The 19,634-nt window shown below is 44.2% G+C and overlaps 1 protein-coding gene across 1 annotated transcript in view; it reads right to left on the bottom strand.

Moving 5' to 3' along the window:
- Positions 1-3,356: 3,356 nt before the first annotated feature.
- Positions 3,357-19,634, bottom strand: part of Fam168a (family with sequence similarity 168 member A) — a 136,435-nt gene continuing 120,157 nt past the window's right edge. Inside the window, exons 5-8 of the mRNA XM_038330899.1 lie at positions 12,761-12,903; positions 10,563-10,737; positions 9,306-9,436; positions 3,357-8,733 (exon numbers count right to left, since the gene is read on the bottom strand). Coding sequence (XP_038186827.1) covers positions 9,324-9,436; positions 10,563-10,737; positions 12,761-12,903 — 431 coding nt within the window. The 3' untranslated portion in view covers positions 3,357-8,733; positions 9,306-9,323. The remainder of the gene's footprint in view (positions 8,734-9,305; positions 9,437-10,562; positions 10,738-12,760; positions 12,904-19,634) is intronic.

Raw genomic sequence — 19,634 nt, 5'->3', positions numbered from 1 at the left:
AAAAGGTCTCAGGGCAGATCCTAGAGCCTGGTGATAAGAAAGCCATCAGGGTCCTGGTGGCCAATAAAGGGTGTAGAGTTTGGGGAAAGTTGGCCAAGAGGCCAGAAAGTCTGTCATGTATCCTGGTGGGTGGAGGGCAGGGTGGACAGGCCTTGGTGAGTTTCCTTGGTGAGAGCTGAACCAATACCATGACAATCAAGGAACACCATCCCATATCAAAGCCACCATGGTTGGTGGGGGTTTTGTTAATGTATGGTATACTGTTTAATACTGAAGAGAGTCCTGAGCAGTGGTGGAGCACACTTTTAATCCCAGCACTTAGGAGGCAGAAGCAGGTGGATCTCAGAGTTTGAGGCCAACCTGGTTTACAGAGTGAGTTCCATGACAGCTTAGGGTCTACACAGAGAAGCCTGTCTTGAAAAACAAACAAAAACAAATGGAAGAGACAGGTAAAAACTACTGGCTGTCCCATGGAGGCTAAAGGACTAGAAATTGATAGAACTTGTGAGGTGTGGAAGGCTGGCCTAAAGAAGGGGTCCAGGTGGCTATGCTGCACTTCAGAAAGCCTGACTTCATTGAGGACAGTTTTCTGGGCAGAAACCATGGTAGGTGGCTGGCCTAGCAGTGCCAGGAATGGTGGTGGGGGGGAGAAGAAAAGCAACCTTTGACTGGATGGGCATGTTTTGAGTACTCACCTATATCCCTGCTTCTCCCTATATCCTTTGGGTACATGGTCCTCTATGAGGTAGGTGTAGACAGTTTCCCTCAGTGTATTCAAGAAAATGGTCCCTATGGTTTCAGGGTGCACTTGGCATCCATTCAAGAGTTTCGTTTCACAAATTTGCTTGTCCCTTTAGTTAGCCAATTCATGCCCCCCACTTATCTATGATTTGGATAACAGCCCACTTGGGTGGTGTATGAGGATAAGAGTGTTTCCTGGAGGGTGACGCAGGAGGTGGGACCCCATCCATTCTCTGGGAAGGCTAGATTACAGACACATTCAGATACCAGTCAGGGTGGAAATATGTTCGGGCTTCCAGACTGGTAAGCATGCTCCTATTACTATGAACAGTACTCTGCTCTGCTCCTGCTTGCTCAAAGAATAGCTTGTTTCCTTATTTGCTGCTTTTTGGTTTTTCGAGACAGAGTTTCTCTGTACAACAAATAGCCTTAGCTGTCCTGGAACTAGCTCTGTAGACCAGGCAGACCTTGAACTCACAGAGATCCACCTGCCTAGGATTAAAGGCATGCACTACCACCATCTGGCTCCTTATTTGCTTCTTGTATCATACAATTTCCCAACATCAGACCAAAGTGGTGGGAGATGATGCAGATGTGTAACACTCTCTCCACAGCCCCACTTTCTCTTGGAAACTTTCCTACAAATCCCAGCAGCCCTCTCCCTAGTAAGGTGGGAACTGGAGGGAAGAGTAGGTATTGGGGGTCCAACCTCTTAGCTCTCTGTCTTCTCCCTTCACCAGTTCCACGATGGATCATGTACAAAATAGGATAAGAGTATATCAGGAGGCAGAGTGAAGCTTGGTGGGAGGTGTACCAATTTCCAGTTCCCATTCTAGAATGGGCCAAGGTATGTCTACTGGTCCAGTAGGCCTATCCCTACCCCATGGAAGGTTCTACTGGTCCTTGCAGCATTGGATTGGAATTCAGGACTTACCCAAATTAGACAAGTCCTGTCTCTGTGCTGTACCTCCAGCCCTTGGAAGGTCTTCAAACATTACTGAATCTTCTGCAATATAGAGGAAACAGTGGCGCCCTCTCTCTCTCTCTCTCTCTCTCTCTCTCTCTCTCTCTCTCTCTCTCTCTCCCTGCTTCCTACTTTTGGATAAAGGTGTGAGCTCTTAACTACTTACTGCTCCAGCTCCACACTCCCCACCACAATGGTTATCTTCCGTACTTCTGTACGTTCCCTCATTATGGTGCCTTCACAATAGAAAAGTAGTTTTAAGACAAAGCCTGAGCAGCTTAGCAGGGAGGGACAGAATATTCAAATATACAGCAGGAAAAAAAAAAGGGAGTCCTTAATGACTGCTTGTATGAGGCCCTGTGAATTTTAATGGTCCGCCTTGGTTTCCTGACACTCCCTCACTGCTTGAGAGAAGGCTCTATCCTTTAAGAAACCACCTCATAGCTGGGCGGTGGGGCACACTTTTAATCCCAGCACTTAGGAGTCAGAGACAGGCAGATCTCTCAGTTTGAGGCCAGCCTGGTCTAGAGAGTGAGTTCCAGGACAGGCTCCAAGCTACACAGAGAAAATGTCTCAGGGGAGAGAGAAAGAGGGAGGGGGAGAGAGAGAAAGAGAGAGAGAGAGAGAGAGAGAGAGAGAGAGAGAGAGAGAGAGAGAGAGAGAGAGAGAGAGAGAGATATTCTGGAACTAGACAAAGTATGAATTTCAGCTTTACCTTAGTTAAGGCCCTTCTTTCCTCAACTGCTCACCCAGCGTTCCCACATGGAACAAATAGCAGAGCTTTTCTTGCAGCAGAGGCATGAGGACCTCAGAGATCAACAAGCAGAAGTGAGCAGCAAGCACCAGCCACAAGACACTCAACAAATAGCAGGGTTTTTGTTATTAGTTTTCACTTTCTTTTTTGTGCTTGGGGGTCTCCCACACAAGTACACTACCACTGAGCTATCCTCCAGCCTGACTCCATGTCAGTTCTTTAACAGCTTCCCCTGGTTTCTACCACAAAGTCTGGCCCAGGTGCTAATAACACACCACAGCGCCATACACTGCCTGATCCATAGTCCCAAGAAGACACAGCACAGAATCTCTCTCATGCATGTATGGAATTTTATGTGTATGAATGCTTGTGTGTAAGTGCACCACGTGTGCCTGGTGCCCCAGAGACCAGAACACCACACAGGATCCTTTGGGATAGGAGCTACAGATGGTTGTGATCCACTGGCCCTCTGTGAATAACCAGTGCTCTAACCACTGAGACAAAGCCTTCATGTTGTACTCCTACCCTAGCCTCCAAAGCACTGAGGTTCCAGATGTGTACTAAGAACATGTTAAAACAAAACAAAACCCCCCAAAACTTAGAGTTGTCTGGGAGAGAAGTGCAGAGGCTCATGTTGGTTTTTTTTTTTTTTTTTTTTTTTTTGGGAAACATTTAATAGTTGTTGAAAGTTCTACAGCTTACAGTAAATATCATATAGTTACAAACTCTTGTCTTCAACCTTTCAGAGTGATCACTATCTGATCTTCAAAACAAAGCAAAATTCAAAGGAATCCAAATCAACAAAGCCAGATTTACACTTCACACAAGTGTGGCCACAGGGCTTTCCAATTTTTACACGCCAGGCTGCGAAAACACCTATAAATTATTTGATCAAACTACTTGGAAGACACCGGTCAAAGGTTTATTATTATAATTATTATTTTTCAACGTTTTTATTTTTAAAATGTGAATTCCAATAAAATTTAAAAATTAGATTCCAACCTGTAGGTTAAAATGAATAAAAAATACAAAATCATACACAACGCTCTCTTCACAGGGATGTTACATGCCATGAGAACAAGCTTCTCTGTCATGTGATATGAAAGAGGGATCAGATGCCTTGAAGACAGGAAGGGGGCAGGCCCTGGGCCTTCAAAGATTAAAGACAACTTCAAGGTGCAGGAGGCCTAGTCTTGCCTCACCTTGTAAGTAGCATGGTTCACAAGACAGATCCAGTTGATCTGGCTGACCTGAGGTCTCTGGGCCAGTCCTACTCTTTAGTTTGATTTTCATGAGGAGGATGGTTAAGCTGGGGTCAAGGATAGAGGATGCTAGGGTTTAGCCCAAAGCAGATTTCACTCATTTGATTCCTGTGGGCTGCTATCTGTAAAGCTGTTTTATCTGTTCTCTTGGGAAAGAAAATTGTCCCTCAGGCACCAGCCTGGAATGGATGAAGGGACACACTGCCACACCAGGGATACCTAAGGACTACTGATATAGCCGCCACAGTGAAGCAGGTGCTGTTATGTCCCTCTTTGGCTCTGTGGCAACTCCTGTGTTCTTGGCTGGCTTTCTGACTGGCATCAACAGTTTAAAAATTAAGACATACCTGCTGGAGAAACTGAGGGAATGGGACCCAAGTCTGGCCCAGGCAAGTCTGGCCCTGGAATGTTGAAGTTGGCCTGCTGGGAATGTCAAAGATTGAGTTGTGGAACCACATAATACCAAATTTCATGAGTGCTTTTTCAAGGAGAGGGAATAGGGGTAGGAAAAAGACAAGCCTGCTGCCAGCCTGGCATGTCCACAGAAATCTGTCCAGAGGCTCAGGTGTCATCTGACCAGAGAGCCTGGCTAAATTTCGTCATTGACTTGTTCCCCTTTGTCCACTCCAACCCTGGCTGCCCTTCTCTAGAGTCCCAAGTTTGACAAGTACAGGGGCCACATACTCAGCAGTGACATGATTAACACAAGATGGAAAGGCAGAGCTCGCTGAATATGAGTCACACATGGGATAATAATGATTGATCCAGCCAGAGCAGGGGCAAGATATTTGATATGCAGGCAACTTAGCCTGGTTCAGCCAATGTCTTGTTTGATCTGTCATGTCTGCACAATAAGGATGCCAGAATTGGTGACCATGAGACTTATCCTATTTTGATGCTCCCCATGACTAATTTCTGAAGGCTATTCAGGACAGAGCATTAAGACTTCCAAAATTTCTTTGGAAGGTCTCAACCATGGAACCATCTAGATGGCCAGAAAACACTGGGACATATGGAGCCTAGTTAGCCTTTCTAGGACCTGGTTCTCCCTGGAGGAGCAAGCATAAGGACTCCAGTCAAAATTTGTTTCAGAAGTTCACACTTATGCCATGTACCCTTGAACTGCCTTGTTGGATCTGGACAGGAGTCAAGAGAGCCAACATGTGCAGGCTTCTCAGAAGCAAGGCTCCTTGCTCAAAGATACTTGGTTCTGTCCTCAATCATCTTCAGTACTGGGCAGTGTCACATTTGGTGTTCTGAGTTAGGTCTTTTCTGGCAACTTCTCTGCTGGATCTACCTCTAGGTCCCCCAGGGCCCATTATAAGTCTTGGCCTAAAGCAGAAATTCTCAAAAATCTCAGCTGAAAAATGGGAACTCCCCCAAGTCTCCATAAACGCTTCCTCTGTGGGCAGCACATAGTCCTTTCCTTCTTCAAGCATGCTTACACTCAAGAGACCCAGCAGGAGGCAGCAGCAGAACAGAGGATCAAGTCTTGGCTCTTGTACTTATGAGCTGTGTCCTCTGGCAAGTCTCTCATCCCTTCAGAGCATGATGACCCCCGCCCGTATCTTTAAAGTAGAGGTTTTGGCAATCAGTGTCAAAGTACTTTATGTACAAAAAGAGGTCTGGACAGATAGATGTGTGTGTCCCTGATGAATACTCAGGGAAAAGGGGTATGCACTTCAGAGTCACTGTCAGGATATCAAGAAGGAAAAAGAATTTTATCTCATAGGAAGAACTTGTTGTTTTGAAAGCATGGCAAGACTTGCAGGCTTTCACTCACTGGGAGTAGTCCAGTTCTCAGACCCAAACTTTCTGGCCCAGGGCTGATGAAGATGATCAAATGGCACCAAGGAAGGCTGGTGAACAGATCCACCTCTACCTCAGCTTTGTATTGGGGGAGGCAGGGGTGTCAACAAGGTGCGTGTGTGTGTGTGGTGATGCCAGTGTGCCTTGTCCTATGGTGAGGGGCCCCTTACAGCTTTGGCCTCATCTATCTTGACCACTGGGGCCATCCAGAATCTTTAAGTGATACCTAGGGCACCCTTGCTAGGTGCCTATGACCCTGCCAGAGCTGTATTCACCTAACCCAAGGTACACACACACTGTGTTCTGGGGTTCAGTCTGTTTTCCATGGCTCCCTCAAGCTTGGCCAGGCTTGTTGATCTCTGTCAAACAAAAGTGGGAGGCCAGCTGAACTGGGGCTCTTGTGCTCTTACTGAGAAAGGTTAATTGGTCTGGTTTCTCTATACTACTGCATGTCAACACTTGATTTTCACCTTGGGGTCTTTCTGATCTTGAATCCACAAACTAGGTCTAATATGAGGTACAGAACATAGATGATTCAGAACGTGAGCCCATGTGTGGATCAGGCTTGGAGAGATTACAGCCAGCAGGGGATTCCTTACCAGAAAGTCACACATGGGACTTTTCTGAGTCTTGGATTCTTTATGAATATTTAATTTTAATTATTTTAATATTTTAATATTTAGCAGGCATCATGCCTTCACCTCATGGTCAAACCACATGAATTGTGAGGGACACAGTGTTTACTTACTGATGTGTAAAGAACAAATGTTAAGAGGCCATTCCTAGGTCTCTTTTTTTTTCTTCTACCAGGTCATCTGAAGATCACTGGGTCTAGGAAACCTGCCAGGATTCCAGCACAGTTCACTTTTGGCCATTTCATTTCCTTCTAGAATCTGTTTTCACATTTGTCAAGTAGGTGGGATAACCGACCCTGCTGTTTGCTCTCAGGGCCAGTACATCAGTCGTGAAGTGCTTTAACGTCTATGAAGCACCTGACACATGCGAAGGTATTCTATAATTATTACCACCATTATTATTTTGGCATTTTTCAAACATTTAAGACATAATCTATAGCAACCTTCATCCACCTCTACAAAACCAATGAAGGTAGAAAGAGGCATTGTAAAAAAGCGGAACCAACAATGGAAAACTTTGTCTTAAAAGAAAACCTTGTCAGTACCCCAAAATAGCTGTGCTTTCTCCTTCTGGTCCTGAAGCTCCTAGAAGGCCAGGCTCTCTGCCATGGATGCTGATGGACTCCGAATTCCTGGAAACAGTCAGACTGTTTCTGAGGTCATTATAGCTCAAGGGCTTCCTTTTTTTGTTTGTTTGTTTGTTTCCTTTAGGGGAACAGGAGAAATAGGAGGAAGGTGATGTTCAAGTTCACATGAATTCGAAATGAAAATAGTTCGAGTCTCAGGTGTTACCAGTGATCCAATTTTACACAGTAAGATACTCCTATTCCACCCAGTGAGGCTATTGGCTTGGCTAGTTGGGCACAGGAAGGTGGCTGACTAATCCATTTCCTGGCTGAGACTAGGAAGGGCTTCCTTGTCTCAGGGGTCTCTCTTCTTCTCCCAGATGTGGTTGTATCTGCTTGGCCTCATCCTTGTCTTCCATTTTTGGTGGTTCCCATTCTTCTTCTCTTCTTGGGATAAAGGACTACTATCCTAAGTACATAGCCCCTTCCAGCGAGCCCACTTGCTTTTTTTTTTCCTAGAGGTGGAGTCAAGTGCAGGATAAACATTCCAGATGTCTTCACAGGCTTTCCAAATGCAGTTTCTCTTCCTGCCCTCTGCCCTGTGTGGCCTCTGCCTAGTCTTCAATCCTTCACCTTTAGAGTCCATGAGGGAAAATAGCAGGAAGAAGCCCAGAGGTCATTCCAGAGCTCACCAGATGTGGACACTGCTGACTTAATTTTTACAAAGCCAAGCCAATCCATCCCTTGATAAATTTTTGTAGGCAAAATGCCAGTAAGTAGGAAGGCTGCATTTAATGCTAATTTACTATAAGGTTCAGAGAAGTCCTTCTGCTTCTCTGGGCCTCAGTTTCCTCATCTGTCAAATAGGGGAATGGATGAGATGATGAATGCTAAGGTTCCTTCAGTTCCATGAGTATGAAATGATTATTGCTATTGTTTTCCTTCACTATCCTGACCTTCAGAACCGCAAGCTCCCTCCTGGAATGTGGTTCCTTCACTTTGGCCGTGAAATGGCAGAAGGTAACCAAGAGCTTGGCCTGCATGCCAGCCCCACGGACAGACATGTGCACCCCGGCACTGGGAAGGGCAGAAGGGCAAGAGAGAGAAATGCCACTCTCTGAGGAGAAAGCTCCTCGAGTGGGTCCATGAGGTTTAGGCTGAAGGTGGGATTATGCAGGCTCCTGGCTTTCCGAAGCCTCTGGATGCTGGGATCCCACCACCATGCGACTGTTTGGCAGGTCTGAGGTCATAGCATCTCTGGAGGAAGTGCCAGGTCAGCTAACATCACTGTGCAAATCAGAAGGTCCAGGCCAGCAATATGACCAGAGACCTTTCAAACCAGAGCTGAGCACCCTCTTGCCCCTTTTCCACACTTACTTCCCCAGTGTCCCCCCTCCCTTCACCCTACCCCAAATTCTCTGCTTTTCCAGGTTCTGGGCCTGGGGACATGAAGCTGCTGATAACATTCCTACATAACCAGGTGGGCTTGTTCTTGGTCTTCTGCAATGGTTCTTAGAAGATATTTCTTTGTATTTGAAGTAATCTTGCTTCAGCAAAATTACAATCTGACAGCGATGTGGCCTTCTCAACAGCTTCAAGTTCCTACCTCAGACCTGATGGCCACATCTCTTATGTTCTCTAAATGAAATATAGCCTGTAGATGAGCCATTGCAATAAACCTCACTCTCTGCCTGCTACTGGGATTGTAGGGACAGAATGCTTAGGGAAGGAAAGAAGTGCAGAGAGAACTGGGCCTGGTCAGGTAGGAAGAGGGGACAGAGTCAGAAGGGCAGTGGCTAAGAGGGAGGCACGAGGGGGAGGCTCCTAGATTAGAAAAAGCAGCTTTTACAAAAACCAAAAATAAAAATAAAAATCATTAAAGATGCATAAAGTGACCCTTGCACTTCCGTTGTCTCTTCTTGCAAATAGAGGTGGTGCTGCTAGGGGACTGCTCCAGCACCGGTGTAAGACTTGAGTAGTTGCATACAATGTGACTCCAGATCTGGGGGAGGAAGGAACACTGTTAGAAAGAATGATGCTCCACAGGCTGCTTGAGAAATCTCTGGGCCCCCTTCCCTGAGCTTGGAAAACTAAATGGAGCTCTCCATGCCTTCCCAGAGGTGCAGTAGGCTCTCTGCCCATGGAAACTATGTTGAGTTGCTGAGGACAGTGAGGAAGCTGGGGTCAGGGTCTCTATTTGGCTAAAATCAAAGCTGGTATATGATTTAGACAAGACTTCATTTGAAGAACCAAGTCTCTAGTTTAAAGGCATCTGAAGACCATAAAGAGCACAGAATTCAATAATAGAGGACAAGACTTAAAGCCCCTGCTCAATCTAATTGGCTGAGTGATTTTGAACTGTGTATCTAAAAAACAGAGTTAAAGATCCATGAATTAAAAACTACAAGGGTTGTAACATTTGTAAAGAGCTAATATTGAGTGACATTAAAGAACCTGGAGCAGGTAACAAGTGATGACTCTTGTCTGCTTCTATAATGCCTGGCTTCAAGCCAGGACTTTGAGGGAGTTCCTGCATGTGTCCCTTCCCTTCTCCCCATCCCTGGCCCTACTCACTTGGACAGGTTGCAGGCTTTACCAGTGCGGGGGCACATAGCTGTATGCAGGGGTTCCTTGGGCCCTGTACGTGGGCATGGAGACAGGGTGTGCCCCAATTGCAGTGTGCTGGGGTGTGGTCAGCAGGGTACCTGGGCGTCGAGAGAGGAGGAAACCTGAGTAAGCTCTAACCCATAACCTGGGTACAGGATGGAGAGGAGGAAAAGGCTTTTACATGGCTGTTCTTCCTGTCCATGCCCCCATCACCCTGGACTGCCTGGTGAGCACTGTCCTTCTCCACCTTGCCAGGCTTCCGCTCCTTAGGGTGAGGAGTCTTTTGGGATGCTGGAAGACAGAATTACTCTTAGGAAATCCCTCTTTTATTTGCATGCTTCTCTTATTGCATACACATGTGTAGAAACCATTATCTTTCCTGGTTCTATCTTCTACATATACTCACCTAGGTATTTAAGGGTAAGGCTCTATTCTCCCTTAAGGATCTTTCCTTCCGAGGACCTTAATTAGGCTGGCATTGAGCAAATAACTAGTAGCTTGCCTGTGTACTGAGCAACCATGCTAGTCACAGCTCTCTGATCTTTATGCCCTACATGGAAGTGCCAATTATTCTAAGGCTACACTTCCCACCTTTATCCCCAATGCTCCTTAAGGGCAGACTCCTGTTTCTCTCAGCTTTTGCAATTAATTATGGGAATGGTTCTTATATTCCTGCCTGCTAATTAACAGTGTGCCTGGGCCCCCTGTTGTCACTGGAGGCCTACTGTTAACATCTCTCCCAGTCCAGCCTACAGTCAGTTCAAACCCTACCCTATTTCTCTCCTACTGCAAGCTCTGTTAGCTCCCTCACCCTAAAGCATTCAAGCCTTTCTACAATCACCCTTCCACTCTTACCTCCCCCTCCCCATTTCTTACATGCCTTAAACCTTTTCCATCCTGTGAATGTACCACACGTTGATACTTCTGCTTGTACTTCCCTTCCCATTTTCATTTCTCTGCTTGGCCTCCATTCACCCATTATTCAAGGCCTTGCTCAATATACCCATCTTGTGTGCGATCTTCCTTATCCCTTCAAATAGTTTAGACTTTAAATTATACTCTAAATTTCTAAATTTTAGAGGATCTTCTCTTTGGCTTCCTGTAAAGCCCTCTAGCCTGGCACATAATTTCTCATGCTGGGCTGCAGCCAATTCCATGACTGTTCTCCAATGTGAGGAATTCCTGAAAGACAGCAAAGGATTCTTAGGCAGATGTTGCCCTTACCTGCTGACATTGCCATGGTGGTTCCTGCCACCATGCCCATGGCCACACCGTTGGTCCTGGGGGCGGCAACAGGAGCTGGGTAGATGGCAGAGGGAATGCTGTTGGGCTGGACAACTGTAGTGTGGTGGATGACATGGGGCTGGGCGGCATACACGGGCTGTGTGTAGTAGGCTCCCTGGGAAGAGAGGCTAAGGTCATATGAGTTCTTGGAGAGAGTAGGAAGGATGAAGAGAAGAGATGGTAGGTGGGGAGCAACCAGGCAAGAGAAGCTCTGGCCTAGGGACACAAGTGTAGGCTGGGGCTCTACTGTCTCACTCTGCAACTAGTTCAGTGCTGTAATTTAGCTTGATCTGAAAAATAAGACCCTCTCGCTTGCACCCCTAGAGTGGCTATGAAGAATTAGTAGTAAGAGCTTTTCTCCCTTTAGCCTTGGCTTTAACATTTAAAAATTTTCAAAATTTGCCAAGGCATTGGTTGCACATGCCTTTAATCCCAGCACTCGGGAGGCAGACAGGTGGATCTCTGGGAGTTGGTCTAGAAGAGCTAGTTCCAGGACAGGCTCCAAAACTACAGAAAAACCCTGTCTCAAAAAACCCAAGGGAAAAAAATATAAACTTGATTCCAAGGCACTACCATAAGCTGCCCCTAATTTATCAGAAAGGAATATAGTCAGTTTCTCAGCATGGGGACACCAGAACACTGCCACATAGGCAGAAGCATTATTAATGGCATTCACATACTGTTGGGAATGTTGTTGTTTTATGTTCGTTTTGTCGTTATTGGGTAGCATTTCCCAAGGTAGCTCTGAAGACAGCGTTCTGAAGTGATGTTTCCCTTCCTAGATCACACGGCTCTTCCTGGGAGCTACATTTCATGGGCCTCCCGAGTCCTGGGAGCAGATGAAAGCATCTGAGAGAAATTCTCTGCTTTTAATAGTAAATAATGAAAGTCTCACCTTAACCCTAGAGTTTAGGAAGCAGAGGCTAAGATACTATGCCATACTTGAGAAAAGTTGATTCAAGCCTCCTGTTTCTTACTTATCTTTTATTTTCCAGGTAGACTGGCCTCAATATGTAGCTGAGAATGACTTGAACTTCTTCCTAATACTGGGATTAAAGGCATATGTTGTCATGTCTCAGTTTTGTAGTATACTCTGCAACATAGCTAGTTAAAAAAGTTTTCTATTAGTTGTTTAATATATATATTCAAATGTGTGTGAGTATGTGTGTTTTGCCTTCATGTATGTCTGTGTACCACTTGCATGGAGGCCAGAAGAGGGCATTGTGTACCTTGAGACTAGAGTTACAGATGAGTATGAGCTGCCATGCAGGTGTTGGGAATCAAATCCATGTCCTCTGCAGTAACAGCAAGTGCTCTTAATCACCAAACTATCTCTCAAGCAACATAGCTAGTTTTGTTTTTGCTTTGTTCCCAAGACAGGGTTTCTCTATGTAGTCCTGGCTGTCCTAGAACTCGCTCTGTAGATCAGGCTGGTCTCAAATTCAAAGATCCACCTGCCTTTGTCTCTTGAGTGCTGGGATTAAAGGTGTGTGCCACCACCATCCAAGCAACAAAGCTGGTTTTTAAACTCCAAAGTTTAAAAACTCCTTACCACTTACACCTCACGTAGAATTGTCACTCCAGAAGATGTACCATAGCCATGCTGGAGTCTCACACAGTTCCCTCTTGCCTCCCATCAGTTGCATACATTCTCCAGCAGAAGAAATCCAAGCAGATCAATAAAACACTAAAGAATCACTTGTCTAGGCTCACAGAGGGCACTGGGTTTTTTTTTTCTCCTTTTCTTTCTCTCTCCTACTTGGCTCATCGATTTTATCAAAGAAAGGGAGGTGTGAGATTAAAAGAGGGGAGATCAACACAAATAATAGCATAGCCTGACCCAGCCAATGACTCAGTGTGACCTTAGACCAGCCTTTCTCCTCTATAGTCTCAGTTTCTCTACTTGTTCAACAAAGGAGTTGAGCTAGATGATTTCTAATGGTCCTCTGACGTTAACCTAACTGACTTCATGCTTCACCCTTTGGGAGTGAGGCAAAGTACGCAGTCTTGCAGGAATATTCTTTAGTGACACTACAGTGATGACAGCTAGCTAAACCCATGGACTCTCTTTTCCTCATCCCATGCCACCCCATCCTTGCTGGAAGTTCCTGCAGAAGAGGTCCTCCATGTGTACCTACCTGGGCATACAGATTCTGCTGGGGGTAGGCACTTCTGATTGGATACATGGCCGTCTGATAGGGATTGGGTGATGGGGAGTAGGGGGGTGGAGCAGTATTACTCTGGGTCGGTGGGACCTTGTATGGTGTCCCTGCAGTATATCCTGTACCAAGGCAATAAAAGAGACCTCTAGTTAGTTAGCAGAACAGCACTGCTTGAAGGCAGCAGGTCCCCAGTAAGAATTCCTCAAACAAGAATGGGTTGAATCCAGCTGGAAACACAGATGAGTACTGACAAGAGAACAGGGCTTTACCCACAGAGCTGTGGTCCCAGCTCCCTCAGTTCTGGTGAACAGGGCTGCAAGCATGATTTGGGCATCTTATTTCTCTGGGTTTCAGGGCTCTCATCCAAAACAGAAGCTAGAACCAAATAGTCTCTACTGGGCCCTTTCAGCTGACAGACAATCTGGTGTTCTGAGCTGCCTGTGTGGAAAGGCAGATGGTACCCTGACAGACATTTCTTTTCACTATTTCTCATTCTGATTCCTCGCTTAGCATCTCAGGATATCTTCTGTTGTCAGTTCTGTCTTTCTCTGTCTAGCTCATTTGTTTTTGAGTCAGGGTCTCATGAAGCCCAAGCTGATCTCACATGTGTATTCTGAATGTTTCATTCTCTCCTTCTCTTCTCTCCCATTAATGGATTTCATCAATCACAGTCCCTCTTCACAATTCTGAAGGTTAAAAGCCCCATTAAAAAACAAAAAACAGCCAGGCGTTGGTGGCGCATGCCTTTAATCGCAGCACTCTGGAGGCAGAGGCAGGTGGATCTCTGTGAGTTTGAGGCCAGCCTGAAGAGCTAGCTCCAGGACAGGCTCCAAAGCTACAGAGAAACCCTGTCTTGGGAAAAAACAACAAACAAAAGCAAAAAGCAAAGCCAAGCAAAACAAAACAAAAAACCACCACTCAAAAGATCCTTATCTTCTAGGGTGTTAAAACTGCTTTATGGCGCTGGCCTTTTCTTTTTTTCCTGTGGATTGGAGAAGGGTCACCTCTACCCCAAACACCTGAAGTTAGGAAACAGGAAGACATACATTGACCCAGAATCTAAGCTATGTCTGTATCTCAGAAAGATGGACAGAAGCAGGGCAGTGGCTGTCATACTGCTGCGTTTGAGGAATCTTGAAGAGTAAGATTCCTCAGAGGTCAGCAAGACTGTGTCCCTAAGAATCACCACATGGAATCACCCTGTGGAACCTGGTGAACATCACATTTCTCCTTTACATAGAAAATCCAGAGGGGGCTGGAGAGATGGCACAGAGGTTAAGAGCACTGACTACTCTTCCAGAGGTCCTGAGTTCAATTCCCAGCAACCACATGGTGGCTCACAGCCATCTATAATGAGATCTGGTGCTCTTCTGGCATGCAAACATACATGGAAGGAATGTTGTATACATAATAAATAAATCTTAAAAAACAAAAACAAAAAACAGACAGACATGGTGCAGGGTGGAGCAGGCTTTTGTTGAAATAAAAGTGATGTGGTCTTAGGTCTGACTTTCCTCCAAACTTGCATATATAATGCCAAATCTCTAGACCTTAGTTTTAGGAGGGCAAAGGAAGTCTTTAATAATAGTGTAAATGGTTAATTTCTAAGATAAGATATGTACAAGACTTTTCAAATTTGTTTTACTACAGAACGTGTGTGTATTTACCTGAGGTTTCCCACATACTAAATGAGGAAAAGGTATATACTCTACCACTGGGCTATATCACCAGTCTTCTTTTTTTAATATTATTTTGAGATAGGATTTTATTAGATTGCTTAGGCTGGCCTTGAACTCACTTTGTGATTCAGTCTTGACTCAAACTTTCAGTCTTCCTACTTCAACCTTCCCAGTAGGTAGGATCATATATGAGCTTATACCAATCACCAGGCTGGATAACCTGTTTCTGCCACAGTAGTAGTTACAGACTACTTAAACCTACGATCCTTAAACCTAAAGTATTTATTATTTGGTTCTTCATAGGAAATTTTACTGACCCTTTAATTTAAAGGTAAAAAACAAGATGTGAAGGCTCTAGGGATAGAGCATCAGTGGCAGAACCTTGGCAAAGCTATGCGTTTGATCTCCAGTACAGAAAATAAAAAAACCAAAAAGACACCAAAAAACAAAAGCCAAAATAAAGATGTGGAGAATCCTGTGAGAATTTAGTGTCTTTTCTGCATAGGATACTATGAATCAGAAGCCACTGTCTCCAAATGCACTACCTACAGAGCAGTGATTACAAGCAGCATGGGAACTGATTAACTGAATGACTGACTGGGCCCATGTAAATAGACTATTTCTCTCTCACTACATAGAGGCAGTAGTAAGCTTCCTCTCGTGGGGCATATGATCATGGACTGCTCTTAAAAACTACAAGAGGCAAGAGCTAGGCTGTGGTCTGTTCCAAATTGGAACACAAACTCCAGGGCTCCAAGATTCTAAAATTTTATAATTCTTTAACAAGCCAACAATACAGGCAGCTTTTCTTTTGTTTTTGTTTTTAAATGTGCCTGGAGAACATGCTCTGGACTTTCTAGCTTTCTCAGGGAAGGTGTACCACGTCATCTAAGCCACAAAAGCAACCACATTACAAAGTGAGCTGTCCCTCTGCAGAGAATAAAAAAGTTCTAGGAGAATGCAGTAGAATTTGGTTCCTGAGGGCTGGAGAGATGGCTCAGAGGTTAAGAGCACTGGCTGTTCTTCCAGGGGTCCTGAGTTCAATTCCCAGCAACCACATGGTAGCTCATAACCATCTGTAATGAGGTCTGGTGCCCTCTTCTGGACTGTATGCATACATACAGACAGAACACTGTATTCATAATAAATAAATACATCTTAAAAATAGATATACTAGAATAATAAAAATGATTTGTTTAAAAAAAGAATCTAGTTTCCATATCTGAGAATAACGTTATGGAGAATGTTTCCCCCTCTTCATGTTATGAAACAAGACATATACACTCAAAATCCAAATAGCCATGGCCGCCAAAGAAAGGCTGGTTATAGCCTGCTTTGCATCTCTAGATGTTTGGGATGGGAGGCAGAACTTCAGAACTGCTGGCAGAGATCTTAGAGATCTCTAACATGAGAACTTCAGAGATGAGAGATGCTAACGGAGAGACTGCACACAGAAGCATGCTGTAATCATGATGCGACTCAAGGGCATCATCAGGGCGGGAGGAGCTTCCTAAGGCTGCAGAAACCACCCAAGCTCAGGCCTTTTTCCTGAAATCCTTTCAAGTCAGCTTCTTATATTGGGAATATCTTCAGCTGAACTAGATCATTTCAGAGGGCATTTTGATGTTAACATTCCAAGTCTTCAGTATTTCAGTAGGACGTGTATGAAGACATCATCTTCACCCTGTCCATGCCCCCGGGGAACACTGAAAATCTAGAGCTAATATCCTGGGCTTAAATATCATAAAAGTTAGGGTTTACTACTTTGTGCATCTACTAAGTAAAAGAAGCTGTTGGGTTTGTTGCAAAAATATCTCATGGATTTTTACTCAAATAAATTTAGACCCAACTGGAGGGCTAGTTTGAAATGAATGCTAAATCTGAAGGTCACAGAATGGGAACTTTGGGATGCTACACCTTAAAGGCATTTGAGACCTATTCTGAGGAAGAACCTGTAACTTAGTAATTTTTTTCAAAATTGCACATCATATCTACAGCCATAGAGCAGAGGTCAGAGTTAATGTTACCTTGAGCAAAGCTGTTTCTGAGTTAAATGTCTCTACAGTACAATACTGGACATCTGGTGTACTGGCCTTTGTATCCCCATTTCACTAAAGGCTGTGTCTAGAAGTGCCAACTCTGCCTTATAAAGAGGTTTTGTTTATGATGCCTGCCTGCTGTCTGTCTCAGGTTCCTAGCTATAGTTGTGGTCTATATCAAATGGGAACATATAAAGAGACTGTGTGCATTAGCAAGATGAAGCCTCTGTAGCCCTCTCTTCAACCCTGCTTCACTGTCAAAAATCCTTTTCAGTTGTAGAGCCCCACTACAATGAAGACATTGATCTTCACATCAAGGATACCTTTTACACTAATTGCTTTATTGATCATCAGATTTATACATCAGGACAAAATCTGGACAAAATAAACTAGGTCTGAATCTTGTCTTGACCTCTAAGTTTTCTTGTTGGTGGTTAAACCCTAAAGCACTGAATAAGTAGGAGGTATACCTAATTATGAACACGTGTTATCAACTACTGGTTAAATTGGTGTGGATTTGTCAAAGTGCCCTGAGAGCACTGTGGTACTAAAAAGCAACAAAATCTGAATGCTTGGAGGAACTTTTGTGAGCCTGCATGAGTGAGTCAGACAATCCTGAATCCATCTAAAATGTTTTATCCATTTATATAATACTTGCTTGAAAAAGAGTGATACATCTTGGTCCTACCTAGAAACTTGACAGCCTGTCCAAGAGGGGAGAGCAGGATGTAACTACTGTATATTTCTGTGGGACTTTTAGAAGATTTTAGCACAGAAGGTAAGGCATTCTGACACTTCCTCACTGTAGGAAAGGCTATCTCTGGAAGGAATGAGGACCTTATTCCTAGAGATATAAGCAAAGCCTTGAAAGCTAGCTTACTGATGAGGACAGCTAGAGAGAGGACTTTGTGAGAAGAAAATAGGTACATAGCTCTAAAGCGAGGGAATCAGGAGTCCAATAGCTAGCAAGGACTTTAAAGGTAACCTAGTCCAAGGTTTTCAGTTTTAGAGACTAATGACCCAAGCAGAGCCACGAATTATCCAGAGTTACATAGAATCAAGACTGGAGTCCTCCATCTTCCACACCCAGCCTTTTTCTGCTGCACTGTAGTATTTGTGCCTTTATTTACATACATCCACATGGACTACACACATATCAATTTACATTATATAACTTTAAATATGTTCATTCAATTCTACTTAAGGAACATGGAAAAACTCCTTATAGCTGCCATTCCTCTCATTATTCTTTTTGAGACCAACTCTCACTATGTTCCTCATATTGACCTAAAAGTTGCTAGGTTGGCCTTGAACTTGTGATCCTCTTGCTTCAGCCTTCTGAGTGCTAGGACTAAAGGTGCTAAGCTACCATGATACCTCATTTGTCTTTTGAAAGAGTAAAACCAGCCTCACAAAGAGTCAGGAATAGACTTCTAGTTTGAAAGCTATCTTTTTCCAGCTGTGCTGGCATATTAATTATACAGCGTTGGGTATACTGCCCTCTTGAATCTTTGGAAATTTCAAAGCGGGATAAAAGTCCACCCAGAGTATAATCTTGATTGAACAAGGGCTGATTTTGAAAGCAGAATCTACAAAAGGTACACAATGCTGGGTTAGTAGTTCCTGTATGTAAGGACAGTGACAATGGGGAGAAAATGACATTGGTTCTGTTGTTGCTGTTTTTAAAGAAAAGGGCTCACCATGTAATCTTGACTAGCCTAAAAATCACTATGTAGACCAGGCTAGCTTTTATCTTACAGAGCTCTATCTGCCTCTGCCTCCTGAGTGGTAGGATTATAGGCATGTGCCACCATGTCAGGCTTGACATTGGATATTTAATTTATTTTAAAAGATTTGTTCCTATTTTGTAGTGAGGAGCTGTGGGCAGATCCCGCTGCCCCACTCCTGGCCACCTGCCTTCTGCATGGTTAGCTTTATACCTGAAATAATTACACGGAAACTGTATTCTTTTAAATACTGCCTGGCCCATTACTTCCAGCCTCTTACTCACATCTTGACTAACCCATATCTAATAATCTGTATAGCACCACAAAGTGGTGCCTTACCAGGTAGATTCTAGCGTACGTCCATCTTGGGCTGGAGCTTCATCGCGTCTGGCTTCTCTCTCTGAGGAGAGGCACAGCGGTCTGTCTAACTTAGGAGAGGTGTAGCATCTGACTGATCCTTCTACCTCACTTCCTCTTCCTGTTCTGTCTACTCCACCCACCTAAGGGGCGGTCTATCAAATAGGCCAGGCAGTTTCTTTATTAGCCAATGAAATCAACTCAAACAGAAGACTCTCCCACATCACTATTTTATGTGTATGAATTTAGCTGTGTGCATGTATGGGCCTCATATTTGTGCCTAAAACACAAAGAGGTCAGAAGTTGCAGGTGGTAGTGAGCTGCCATGTGGGTGTGGGGAATTGAACCTAGGTCCTCTGGAAGAGCAGTCAGTGCTCTTTACTGCTGAGCTATGTCTCTAGCCCCAACACTGGATATTTTACACTTGATCTCAGCAAAAAGGCTGAGAAGCAATGTCATTGGATAGTTAAAAGAAAAGAAAACAAATTCAATGAATTTTCCTAGCCTACCTAGTAAGTTACTTTTCTATAATATTTTGCTAAGGGTTTGTCCAGTTCCTGCTGGCATAAATTCAGAAACCAGCGCTCATCACATCCAAAGTCAGTCATTCCAATGCCCAACAGTTGCCACAGGCACAAGTTCTTCCACTCAGCAATTTCTAAATGATGGTCCTTACTGGAGTCATTTGTGTTACCAATCAGCTATAAAGGTGACAACATCAGTTACCTCACTGAGTAAGCCTCAGGCTGAACATGACCAATCTGGCTACTGGTGTCTGTCCATGTCATACCATGTTCCCAAAGTGTACATAAACTAGGGCAGTGTTTCTTATACAGAGGACAGTTTTCTTCTCCAGAGGAATACTGAGTCTTATCTGGAGACATTTTTGGTAGTGACAATGATACTTTTTTATTATTTATTTATTTATTATGTATACAATATTCTGTCTGCGTGTATGCCTGCAGGCCGGAAGAGGTCACCAGACCCCATTACAGATGGTTGTGAGCCACCATGTGGTTGCTGGGAATTGAACTCAGGACCTTTGGAA

The sequence above is a fragment of the Arvicola amphibius genome, chromosome 1 (genome assembly GCF_903992535.2).
Source record: "Arvicola amphibius chromosome 1, mArvAmp1.2, whole genome shotgun sequence".
NCBI lineage: Eukaryota > Metazoa > Chordata > Mammalia > Rodentia > Cricetidae > Arvicola > Arvicola amphibius.
This window is presented reverse-complemented; position numbering and strand designations above follow the sequence as displayed.